The following is a 13205-nucleotide window of genomic DNA, read 5'->3' on the forward strand; positions in this document are numbered from 1 at the left end:
AAATAGAGGGATAACTAACAGACCTTAGATAAGACCTCTAAATTACAAAAATATCTGTTTATTTAGTTTCCTACATTTCTTTTGCAATTTGATTTTCTTTTTATTTATATTGAAATAATTATAAATATTTTTTTTAATTCTTCAAGTTTGTTAGTGTAATTTACTGATTTCCCCAATATTTTTTCTTTATTTCTTTTTGATTTTTTTTTTAATATTGTATGTCGAATAACCACTAGAACGAGTTTTTAAAAGTAAACTTTAGGTATTGAATAATTTAAGTAGTCTTAAATCTATGTTAAGTTTAAGAAATATTTGATCAACAAACAATTAGAAATACACCGTGCCATCAAAGATCTCCTTAATAATACATCATACCTTATATATATATAGGATCAAACTAGAAACTTTAATTATTATGATTTCTTTTTTTAGGATTAAACTATAAAAAAAATTAACTAACATTTTACGAAATTTTTTTTCCATCATATTTGTATTACTTGACAGGATAAGCTTTCAACGTGGTAGGCGTTGAACTAGCTTTTAATTTTTTAATATATATACCAGCAGATCACTGAATTAAACAGACAAGTCGATATGTCCGAGTGGTTAAGGAGACAGACTTGAAATCTGTTGGGCTTCGCCCGCGCAGGTTCGAACCCTGCTGTCGACGCTTTTTTAAATTTTTTTCGTCTTCATGCAACTATAAGTGCTTTCAGAATATTTCAGCACATTTGGAACTACAATATTACTTAAGTTTTACAATATTTTTGAGTTCAGAAGTGATCAATATATTTGTGTTCAGAAGTGAATAATTGAGATAATACTTTTCCGTCTCCATTTTCATGGAACTGTAAGTGCTTTCAGAATATTTCAGCACATTTGGAACAATAATATTACTAATTTTTACAATATTTTTGTGTTCAGAAGTGATCAATTGAGATAAGAAAGCTAATGAAAAGTATTTTGATTCAAGGAATTGAAGTAATACGATTGACTTGTGTTAGGGGGGCTTAAGAGTGAAGATCCGTACCGATTGCTGAGAATCGAGAAAAGTGTGAAACAAAAGAGAGAATTGCTGACTCCAATGCTCAGCCATACCGATGGGCACAATGCAAAAGTTCAAAGAATTCACAAATCTCTGAAATCACAAGAAGTAATGAGCGTTGTGAACTATAATCCAAAAGATAATTATAGTCCATATTGTGCTCTTTGATATACAGCTTTAACATTATTAATATCATTTTTTTGTTTAATCGTTGGATTCGTCTAAAGTTTAGTTCTAATAATTTTAAAAATGAATACAAATTAAATGACGATGTTTGAACAAACTAATGCAACAATTATCCAAATAGGCTGGGCTGTTAGTATAAGACTTATGAAGTAAGTCCAATCTAATACTTTGGGCCCTTGGCCTTGTATAAGAGCATGCGGCGCAGTCATAAAAAGGGCTCTTTCAATAGCCAGGAGCGTACTGTTGGACTTGAGTTGACACACGCAAATCAGAGTGAGAAGTAGAGCGACCGATTTTCCGATTTGCTAATGGATCCCGACGCCGTAGCGAAGGCATTTGTGGACTACTACTACACCACCTTCGACACCAATCGGGCCGGACTTGCTAGCGTCTACCAGGAAAGCTCTGTACTGTCTTTTGAGGGTCAGAAGTATCAGGGGACTCAAAGTATCTCCGGTAAGCTCACCGGTCTACCTTTCCAGCAGTGCAAGCACCAGATCAACACCGTTGATTGTCAGCCCTCTGGTGCTGCCGGGGGAATGCTTGTCTTTGTCAGCGGCAATCTCAGCCTTCCAGGCGAACAACACGCCCTCAAGTTCAGTCAGGTACTTCTTCTAGTACTACTACTACTCCATTTGATTATTTTCAGGACTGCTTTCCCATTGTTACATTGACGAGCCATGTGGTTAGGGTTAAATCGCTTGTCTGTATCAGATGCTGTTAGGGTTTAATTTTGCGTGTTTTAGTTTGTGTTTGATCCATTCATTAGTTGATTATCCATTGCGGCTTTCTTATTGAATCTTAAATGGCTTACTTAATCGAAGGGAATAAGACGACTTGATTTTCATTTCTGAATATTAGTGCATTGGAGTGCAGTCCTTATACATCAATGTAATTATCACTGCAATAGACTTGTAGTACTTTATGGAGTGTATGACACTAGTTCACTGTTTAACCATTTGTGGATTGCTTAATTGGTTGTCCTTGTGGTAGGGAAATGGGACTACATGAGATTCTCAAATTTGAATAAGGCAGGTGGAGTTTTGTTTTTCAGTTGCTATTATTTGAAGGGACAAACTAGATTCTATGGTCTTAAGAATCAATTGTTTAATGTAAGATTGTGACACAAAATACCCGCTAGTGTGGCCTTGATCATATCACTGTTCTAGTGTGATAGCTGAATTACATGGTGAAGATAACTCTGCAGTTTCTTAAGAAGCCATTAAGGAATCCGTGTGTACTGTGATATCATAGGATAGTCCATTATTTTCCCTCGATCAGTTGTTTGTTTTATTCATTTAACTTTGTATTGTATGAAGACGAGTTCTCTTGGATTAAGTGTGGTAGCCTTACTCATATTTTTTAAGTTTAGGCCATTTCGTTTTAACTTGAAAATGTTGTTTACTTGTGTACCACTAGATTCTGACTGTTCTAACAAGATTCCTTATGGATATGCAAATACATTTGAATTCTACTGTCTTAGAGTTCAACCTATGTACATGTGCTTAAGTGCTCCTTCTTCATGGTCTTTTTCTTGATGTGACTTTTTTCAAATAGTTCAAGGAAAAGTTCATAAACATAAAAAATAATGTGTTGCTTGTTTCTTTAATTATTTGATTGGATTGACTGGCCCAACTTTGCAATTATTTGATAGAATTCACTTTGTGTGTGTTTAAGTGCTCTTTCTTCCTTGTCTTTATCGATGATATCACTTCTTTCAACAATGTGAACAGAAAAACGTGTGTTCAAAAAGTAAAATGAATGGTGTGGCTCTATTATTATTTGATTTGGCAGAAAATGGAAATTGAATACCCTTATATTGCTCTATAAATTCATCAGATAAACTAAGCAAAAATGTAAATCTCTTGGCTCTCCACATTGTGAACACCCTTATATTGCTCCAGCCTCATCGAACATTAGAATGCATTAATGAACAGTTCAATTGGGAAGGTTGTTATACTAGACTGAAGAAGGGTCAGAGAAAGTCTTATAATGGTAGAGTATCGTGCTTTGACTAATTTTGATGTTTTTCTTTTGGACTCACATCTAATGTTTGATCGTTTGGTCTTGTGTTGCTACTTTATGTTTGAAAAACAACTAGCTTTGACATTATCGCTCAAGAGAAAAATGAAATAAAAAATCAACTAGCTTTTGCAGAGAACTTTCCTGTCTTTCCAAAGCAAAAAATGATTGTTTTCGTTTCCAGTGTTCATTACAAAAATTGATCATTATTTGACTTGGTGGTTTTGGCTCAATACTGTTAACTGGTTATGTAGACAGATTTTCTTGCATCGTTGCGTACATATTTAAGGAGATAATAAAGGATATTTGTTGATTTTCTCTTTCTTATTTATTCTACTTTGTATTCTCATTCCTCTTGCACCTGATCTTACTTTCCAAGCACATAGTGTGCTTTTCTGTTTGCTTGTTTCAGAAGGAACGGTCGTGATGAATTTGTTGTTTTATAATTTCGTTATTGAAAAGGTTCATATTTTCAAGTTTTCAATGTTTCAAAGTTATACGCATCTCCAATTTATAATGTTATGCTTCTATCCTTTCATGGACTGCAGATGTTTCACTTGATTCCAACACAAGGAGGAAGTTTCTACGTGCAGAATGACATATTTCGCTTGAACTATGCTTGAAGGGTTCTGCGTTAAATTATCTCCTGGTCATATTTTCTTGATTGATTCGGCAAAGTTAGTACTATAGCAAGATATTGCTTCCATTTCACAGTCATTGAGAGACTATTTTTACCTGTAATGGTTTAGTGAATTGATTGATGAACTTGGCTTACCTCAGAGTTTAATGGAATTGAATGAGGCCTGTCTTTGCTGCCTGATGTTATTTCTTACAAGTTCCTCTTGCTCTCGGATTTTGCTGATCATTATTCCTCACTTTTTCTTCAAACTCTATTGGATGTTGGTCATCATGATTCATCCTTTTTTTCTCAATGCTGCTATAAGTTGATGAACAGGATATATGTTTGGTGGATTCTGGTAAATGAAAAAAGTTGCCTTGTGACTGTGAGTGCCTTTTGGTGTCTGAACTGTAGTATTTGATCCGCCTGCCTACATTTTCTTTAAGAAGACTGTTGTCAAGAAATGATTTCTTGCCAAAGTATTGGCACTTGCAATTTTTGCTCAGGGTATGGCTAAATTTTACTATAACTTGTTGACAAAACTTCCCTAAGGTGAAAATTGACCGGTAGAATTTGATACTTTAACACTTTGGCCTGATAGTTTTGCTATGTAATGTAGTAGTCAAGCACTACATTTATCATCCGTAAGTCTATTTGTTTCTGGGGATGCAAGTAATGTTTGATTACTAACAGTAGCAGAGTTCTTTTCGAGAATGAATCATATATGAATAGCATCCCACAATCCTAGGAAACACTCATTTCTCTAGGTATACATTAGATAATAAATAAGTAACTTGCATACATGTTTAGGAGCTAATTATTTAACTATACACTAGTTTACAATATTACAAATATTATCAGATTCTGGTGTGCGCTATCTAGAGATATATGTGGTCAAATTAGGTGTAATTTGTACTAGATACACGGTATATAAGTTATAAATGGATTTGCATGACTTGAGATACATAGACAAATCTCGCTCATTTTAGTTATGTGTGAATCACACCAGATACATATAAATGTATACATCTAGTGTGGTTCACTTGTATCTTGATACATAGACAAATTTCGCTTGGTCGCCTTCCTCCTGTTCTCGTTCACTTCTCTTCCTATTTTCCTATTTTAGTGTATTTTTAAAAAAAATAATATAATCCACCATAAAGTGGAGTAGTTCAGGTATGACTATCTAGTAACAAGAAACATGTATTCAAGTATGTAATGTTATTCGATAGTGTCTCCATTAATGAAGCACTAGTGCCCCACAGGCCACATTTAGTATTTGGTTCTTGGCACTTTGAAAGCATCAAAGGAAGTCATCACACATGAGAATGAAATTTCAATGATCTTATACCTAAACACAGCAGGCTTGGCAACTAGTCTAACAAATGAGAGATTAAAGCCTCTGGCTTGAAGTATTGAATACAAAATATTTAACTGAAGTTTGTATATAATTATTCTTCTGAAGACTGAGCTTCCTCAGTAGTAACAAAATAATAGAGCATGTTTATAGTAAACAAAAGAGTCTGCCTGTATTGGCTAACTAGTCTAGCTAGTGATTAATTTAATTTTAAACATAGAGATGTAGATTGAAATTAACAAGTAGAAGAATAAGGATCAAACCAAAGAGGAGAGCATGAACCAATACAGAAACCCAACTGGTCTTCATGTTCATGAAATCAACTGGTGTAATCTTCCCTGGCATTTGAAACAATAATCCTGGAGATAGAAATCCAAATAGTGCTGTTGCTATAATCGGACCAGCCCAATCATTCATTTTTTAAAAATTATTATCTTAAATTATTTCAGTATTCAAATGAACAGAAGAGAGGAAAAAAAAAGTAGATTAAAAAAAGGAAGAGCTAGCTTTAGAATAATACCAAAATGATGAGAATCGTATAAAGTAAAGGAATATATGAAAATCTATAGCACTTTCTAGTTTTTCTTTATTCCAATCGATTATTGTAATAACTTGAGTTTGAACACTAGTTTATTGTGAGGGAGTTTAGAATTTTTATAAGAAATTCAAATAATGAAAAAGTAAGAAAATGGAAAAAATGATTTTTTTAAAATTATCATATAGTTTTAAAATTTTGTATGTATAATAATATGAATTTTCATTAAAAGAATTCAGATGAATCTCTTACTTTCACTTGAGTCCACTAGAATAGCTATGATGGTGGATAAGGCAAACCAACCCGGTCAAAGCTTATTGGCTCCCTAAACAAGCTCTTGTCAAGCCCTCCAATGATGCGTCTAGGGTGAAGAAATCAAACTCAACTCGTGCAAGGGGCGGACCTATATTGAGGATATCGAGTGTTCGAATGTTCATCGACTCTAATAGAAATTTGTATATGTTCATTGAAAAAATTGAAGAGTTTATATACTTAATTCTTGAGCACCCATTAACCAAAAGGTTTGATGGGTGCTTTGGTTTTAAGGCTTGCGCTAACAACCTCAAGTATGAGGGTTATGTTTGCTTTTATTTTTTTTTTTACCTTTCTTCTAAGCTAAAGGAAGAAAGCACCCATAACCTTCAAATCCTGAATTCGCCACTGCGTTCAATTCACCCAACTCGTATAAGTTTGTGTGCATTATTGACCTGTTCATTCACGAGTTTAACCCATCGATTCAACTCATTAAAAGTTGTTTGACATATAACCTTGATTTATGAGAAATCTTGTTAATTTTTTTTTTCAATTTTGATATGTTATATATAGCCATGATAAATAATTTTTTTTCTTAATAGACGATAAAATATTTTTAAAGCTCAAGTAAAACAATTAATCTTAGTAAAAACTAGGTTGGCCCATTGGGTCTTGTTGACCTGTGTATAATTTACTACGTAATTCATTTTAACCCAAGCAAATTTGGATTGGGTAGGTCCTAATTCGATTATTGTCTTAATTCATTATGACACGTCCATATTTGATCCAAACCCGCCCAATTGTCACTCTTTTATGCCTATTGATTACTATATTTTATGAACTAGCAATTGTAAAATTATTTTTTATATTATATTTCACGGGGAATAATTAAAAGACATAATAATTTGCTTTTCTTCAGAAAAAAACACTCTCTCAAAAGGACCAAAAATGAAAATAAAAACGAAAACGTGGACGGCAGGATTCGAACCTGCGCGGGCAGAGCCCACATGATTTCTAGTCATGCCCGATAACCACTCCGGCACGTCCACGGTGTCTGTCAAACGATAACTGTTTTTTTTCATCATATTAATTTAATCACGCATCATTCTTTGTTATTGCATTCTCATATCCATTTTTAATATGTACTATTTAATGGCTATTAATTAGTAAATCTAGGAATAAAATATCAACATTGACGAAATTCCATGAAATATTATATACCAGCAATGAGGATATCACGAAAAAATTCGAGTATTCAATTCAAAACCTTATGATAATTAATGAACCATAGTAACTCATGCAAGGAGAACGCACAATGCTAGAGTTAATAGTCATTAGCCAAAAACTCGCTGAGTATTCGTGTAAAAAAAAAGGGCAATAATAAAAATCATATACTTTTAAGATAAAATTACAATCTATCACTTAAAATTTATAATTACAGATATCTGTCAAACGAATACAATAATATAAGCGTTGATACACTAATCTGATATGCGAGATACATTAATCGTTAAGTAATATACGTTACATTTTTTACATGATACACTAATCTGCTGCGCGAGATACACTAATCTAATGCGCTAGAACGAGAGATTTTAGAGATTTGTAAAACTTACAGGGAATAATGGTAATAAGTAAACTAAAAAGAGGGATTCTGGAGATTTGTAAAACTTATAGGGGATAATATTAATAAGTAAAAATTCACTTACTACCTATAAATAATTAAATCAAAATCCAATAAAACCACCATTTCAAAAATCCCAAATGAAGCTTATAGGAGTACAAACATAATCAACACTAATTCATAAAACATAATTAAACACTTTTAACAATTACCTATGAATCATAGTAGTATATGAAAAATAAACAAAATAAAAAATATACATACTAAATCTTAATAGGAGGGAATGAAAAATCGGACCATATGTGAAGATTAAAGGCGACAGTTAAAAGTGTAAATATACAAAAGTACAATATGGCATGAACAAGTACTGCAATGCCGCTTGTGTACATATTTCCGAATTCGCAAAATCTTGTTCTTGATGGCAACTGGAATAACAATCCTGGCGATAATAATATGAACAATCCAACAGCGATCACTGATGGCGCCCAATCTGTTCCCATTTTTCTTATATTTATTATATAACACTCTATTGAGTTTTTTTTTTATATAATTGATGTTTTTTTTATACTTGTTTGTCAATAATTGCTAGTATTTTTAAGGCAATAATATGTATTTATAGTGATTTTGCTTAGTGGAGAAGGAGGGAGGGAGGAAGAGGATCGATGCTAAACTTGAGAGTGACATGCACGCATGGTATTAAAATATATGGTGTGTTATATATTACTGGGGCTTTTGCTTTATGGAGGAAGTTGACAGAAAGTATTGGCTTTGTGTATAAGTTTCCAAAAAGAATAGGCAAAAAAAAAGTAACGATATCTTTAAATTCATGTTTATCATACGATCGACTCCCTCGTGCTAGCCTCTGGTTTACTATCACGTTTTCATATGTATACTATATAGAATGAATCAAATAGAATATATAGGAGAATTAAATATGGGATTTGAATTATATATCATTTGTGTAAACGGTACTATTATTATTGTTTTCTTAAATTAGTTGCTACGTGCTCCTATGACGTAGTGGTTAATTTATTTTTATTTTTTGAAAAAAATTATGCCTAGATAATTCATAGATTGCCCAACAAATTATTTATTTATGATTATCGCGAATTGAATAACAATCAAATTACTACATTTATGATATTTATAATCAAATTACTAAATTTCATCGTGGACCCTCAATTTTATCAATTGCAATAACTTAAATCAAGTTTAATATCTAATTTAGATAGGATTCCAAAAAGATGGTAGGTACACTGGAATAATTTAAATCTTACTTTTTTTCCGTTCATTTTTAATTGTTATGGTTTCTATTTTTAGAGTCAAATTCTAAGAACTTTAACTGATACTTTAAGATGTTTTTTTTCATCATATTGATATGCGAAAAATTGTAATTTAATACTTTTCATATAGTTTTTTAATATCTAAATTTTTTGCTTAAAATATCAAATTAATGTAATCTAATTTAACTTTAAAAATTAGTCAAATAGACTTTCGAAAAACGCAACATGATAAATAAAAATAAACAAAGGGAGTAGATCGTTAAATGCGGAAGATTCTATTGTAGAAATTATAGCTATATATATATTTATAAATTGTTTAATAACATCACATATTTCAAATACCGATCAAACAGTGCCACATAAATTAAGACGAAGTTACTCATTCATTCTACGTACAATACTTCATCAAATTATGTTTGATCATTTTGAAGTCTTAAATTAATTTAAAGTTAAAATAAATACAATACTTTTTTTTAATTAGACACATATATAGCAATGTTAAAAACACTGCGCCTTCCGTTCAGAATTAACACGTTCAAGCCTAAAACGCTCCTGAACACTTGATATATAGCTAGCTGCTTTTAGATCTACGCTTTCATTGTCAAGCGTAGTCTTGGTATAATAAGTAGTAGCAGTACCAGTACTGCTACTACTATTAGAGTACTCACGATCGTGAGTACTCGGATCAGGTGGTACGTAAAATGAAATTTTGGGCTTATGTGGAACAGTCACTTGCTCCTGGTTCAGTATGAAATCTACTGCAGCACTAGTAGTACTTGATGATGAGAAAGTAGTACTATTTGGATTATAAGGAACCAATTTTTGCTTAGTTGGCTGATGATTCTGATTCTGATGAAGATGATGAATAGTTGAAGGACGGTCTATCACTTGATTCGCGATGAATACGTCGTGTTGAATCGGTTTAGATGCTACAGAGGCTGCTCGGTACAAAGACTTCACTAGCTTCCCGAGTCCTAATCGCTTGCGGTTCGATTCCATTGTTGTATTATTTTGTTGTAGTACTAAATTATACTAGTTTGCTAGATATTTGTTTGAGTACTCTGTTTTGATTGTACTGAGGCAATCGAGAGGTGTTTATATAGTGGGGAAGAAATTGGGGATTTGAATAATTAAATTGCATTATTGCTGCAAGTTGATATACTCATGATCAGCTAGGTAATATTATATTGTTCTTTAATTTAAGCTATATCCAATATCTGTCTTCGTCTTCGTTTGATTAATAATTTATCTGGAATCTTACTTTTTGGTATAACATGTGTTTCTTTAGAGACTACCAATAGAAAGCTAAAAAAAAAAAAAGAAGAAGAGAGATTTATAAATATCTAGAAGCATAAATGCATAATTCCTTATTTCATGTTATTAAATTAATAAAAAGGAAAAATGTACTTAGTGAGAATTGATTTTCAGGACCTTTCGGGTAAATAACTTAAAAATTAGGGTTTAAAATGTGGTGTTTTTGATGAATTTAAGGTTTTAATTGATAAAGTGATGAGTAGAAGAGTCTAACTAACAAACGGAATCAAGAACAATATCTTCAGGTCATTTCACCTTTAAAAAAAATATAAACATAAAATATCTAGCTTTACGGAGAGACTATGAATTTACGTGCCTATACATTTTACATGTAAATTCACCTATACATATTACAAATTAATGATGAAGCCAAAAATTTCATTAAAGTGATTCAATATTGATATACACAAATAAATTTCAACATCTATTGTGTATAGTATTTAACAAAATCTTTTTAGGAGTTCTTCACTAACTTCTTATTACATTGAAGGGAGTTAATATCCCATAACATCGTTGTATCAATTTTAAAAATTTTACTAGTAAAGTTATTAAAATTCAATTTTATTGATGAGCCGTTACATATTTCTGCATCATTTTAATTGGACATGCTATCGATGTTTTGACAATATCACATAATAATCAAATTCACTTTATAATTTTGTACTAGTTGTTATGTAACCTGATAAGAACAGTGTCTTTGTCACCATGAGTTAATTTTCAGCATCAATGTTACTGTCAAAGAAATGGATTATAAATTGGCTGGCTGATTATGCTAGTCATTCTCCTATTATAGATTATTTATACAGATAATAAATGTAAAACTATAAGACATGATTGACAAGGAATGAAAAGCAGAGGATGCAATCGTACAGAGTGTAATTTTCAGGGAATATAATCACGATACGATAATTTATGATTAAAGATAGAATTGTTATCTTTTTGAAAATATATATGCTGGTATTTTGTCTTTGGATAAGATATTCTGGTATTCTACACCTAGACCACAAAGTCGCACATTTCACTTATTCAACAGCGAATTTGGCTAAGCTAATTTTAATGAACTTCTAAAGTATGAACGGGTCGTTTGTTAGTGGTTTGGAGGTGAGTTATCTAAATATAAATTTTGTATATAAATAATACTATTTTCTCCGTTTAAAAAAAAATGACTTTATTTCCTTTTTAGTCTGTTTAAAAAGAATGATCCCTTTCCTTTTTTGACAACACTTTAATTTTAACTTTTCACGTGACATGTTTAAAATCACAAGATCAAAGGACATTTTAGTACATTTGACATAACTTTAATTTAGGACCACAAGATTAAAAAATCTTCTTTCTTTTCTTAAACTTTGTTCCAAGTCAAATTAGGTCATTCTTTTTTAAACGGAGGGAGTATATATTTGACAGTTGATGGGAGATAAGAATTTACCTATAAAAAAGTTCAGAGAGAATTTGTATGTGTAATCTCTCTGTTTCAATTTATGTGGCACGATTTGACAATATATGAAATTTAAGAAATATTACATTTACCAAATTTTCTTATTAAAGTAATTTTGTTAAAACTAGAAAATAGTTACGGAAAAGGATTAAGTCTCAAGACTTGTAAAAATAACGTCTCAATTACTCGCCTCCAAAGGTTCAAATATTTTTCAATATTAACTCTCCTACTCAATAATTGAACAAATAGTTATAAATAGGACAATGAACAGTCAATTAGTTAATCACAAGCAAATATATATACATGACATGCAAAACAGAGAAAATAAGAGGGAGAAGAACGTAACCAGGAATGCTGCCAGTTGCTAAATAAGGAAATATGAGATTCGCAGGTACATTTATATAATTTACTGGTATGTTTGTATAATTCACGTATTTTTATATAATTGAGTATTATAAAGTCTTAAAATTATATAAATATGATAAAATTCGAAATAGTAAATTGATATAAACATAAACATATGAACTTTAAATATTTACACAAATTATATCATATAAATTATATTATACAAAATCCAAAAACTACACATTTATATAAACTTTAAAAAACTATACATAAAAAGATTGAATGAATATGGTGATAAAAGCTAAGAAATCAAAGGAAATCATCATCATATATAAATACAAATCAAACGAAAAATTGTTAGTTGTGAATTATACAAACGTGACGAATTATACTAATGTGACTAATTATACAAAATCGAAGTTCATCCATGTGATTAATGGTTAATATTAATCGCGATTGGTAATTATAAAAACATATAACTATATATAATACTAATTAAGTGGTATACAAGTTTACTTAACCGCATAATTTTCCCAATGATTAATATTAAAACTTGAGTAACTTTCACATATAGCAAACATAAAAATCATATTTGTATGTTATACCTATTGTTTGCATATTTGTGCTCCATAACAAACATAAATATGTATATTTTGCTATACATATACAAAAGAAAGTACTTGTATAATTTTGTTATACATATACAAAAGAAAACAATTGTATAATCTGCTTTGATATACATATACAAAAGATCAATTATATAATCTATGTTTGTATAAAGCGAGAAAAAGAGAAAGACAAAAGAAAACTGGGTAGGTGAAGATCGTATTTGTATAATCATAAGTGTATTGGACGAAAATATATGCATTTGTACTTGTATATACAATTTTTTCTCGCTTTTACAAACACAATGTATAAATTTGTGTTTGTATAAAGTGAGAGAGGCGAGTGAGCGAGCGAGATTTGGGAGAGTGGCGAGAGAGATCTGGGAGAATGACAACGAAAATATGTGTATACATACAATTTTCTCTCGCTTTATACAAACACAAATGCATTTTATACATTGACATTTTTGTATAAAGGTGAGAGAGACGAGTGAGTGAGCGAGACATGGGAGAGTTGCGAGTGAGATCTGAGAGAGGGGAACAAAAAAAAATAAATAAATATATATATATATATATATATATA

The 13205-nt window shown here is 31.1% G+C and overlaps 3 protein-coding genes and 2 non-coding genes across 5 annotated transcripts; 2 read left to right on the forward strand and 3 right to left on the reverse strand.

The window, feature by feature from the left end:
• Positions 1-588: 588 nt before the first annotated feature.
• TRNAS-UGA lies at positions 589-670 on the forward strand. The gene has a single exon. It is a non-coding gene; the product is annotated as a tRNA-Ser (tRNA).
• Positions 671-1422: 752 nt separating this feature from the next.
• Positions 1423-4088, forward strand: LOC107008881 (nuclear transport factor 2B-like). The gene is made up of 2 exons (XM_015208088.1): positions 1423-1836; positions 3802-4088. Exons 1-2 carry the CDS (start codon positions 1540-1542, stop codon positions 3874-3876), a joined length of 372 nt encoding a protein of 123 aa, XP_015063574.1. The 5' UTR covers positions 1423-1539; the 3' UTR covers positions 3877-4088.
• A 1170-nt stretch (positions 4089-5258) lies between these two features.
• LOC107010469 lies at positions 5259-5726 on the reverse strand. The gene has a single exon (XM_015209754.2). The coding sequence runs from the start codon at positions 5644-5646 to the stop codon at positions 5440-5442; it is 207 nt and encodes a 68-aa protein (XP_015065240.1). The 5' UTR covers positions 5647-5726; the 3' UTR covers positions 5259-5439.
• Positions 5727-6983: 1257 nt separating this feature from the next.
• Positions 6984-7065, reverse strand: TRNAS-AGA. Its single transcript has one exon. It is a non-coding gene; the product is annotated as a tRNA-Ser (tRNA).
• Positions 7066-7677: 612 nt separating this feature from the next.
• On the reverse strand, positions 7678-8239 carry LOC107010580. Its single transcript, XM_015209860.2, has one exon. The coding sequence runs from the start codon at positions 8138-8140 to the stop codon at positions 7904-7906; it is 237 nt and encodes a 78-aa protein (XP_015065346.1). The 5' UTR covers positions 8141-8239; the 3' UTR covers positions 7678-7903.
• Positions 8240-13205: the final 4966 nt, after the last annotated feature.

The sequence above is a fragment of the Solanum pennellii genome, chromosome 2, assembly GCF_001406875.1.
Source record: "Solanum pennellii chromosome 2, SPENNV200".
Classification (NCBI taxonomy): Eukaryota; Viridiplantae; Streptophyta; class Magnoliopsida; order Solanales; family Solanaceae; genus Solanum; species Solanum pennellii.

Excerpts from the sequence above, each read along its gene's own strand:
- LOC107010469 (XM_015209754.2), bottom strand. The coding sequence starts at position 5,646 with ATGAATGATTGGGCTGGTCCGATTATAGCAACAGCACTATTTGGATTT.
- LOC107008881 (XM_015208088.1), top strand. The coding sequence starts at position 1,540 with ATGGATCCCGACGCCGTAGCGAAGGCATTTGTGGACTACTACTACACC. Across the intron at positions 1,837-3,801 it reads ACGCCCTCAAGTTCAGTCAG|ATGTTTCACTTGATTCCAAC; the intron begins GTACTTCTTCTA and ends CATGGACTGCAG.
- LOC107010580 (XM_015209860.2), bottom strand. The coding sequence starts at position 8,140 with ATGGGAACAGATTGGGCGCCATCAGTGATCGCTGTTGGATTGTTCATA.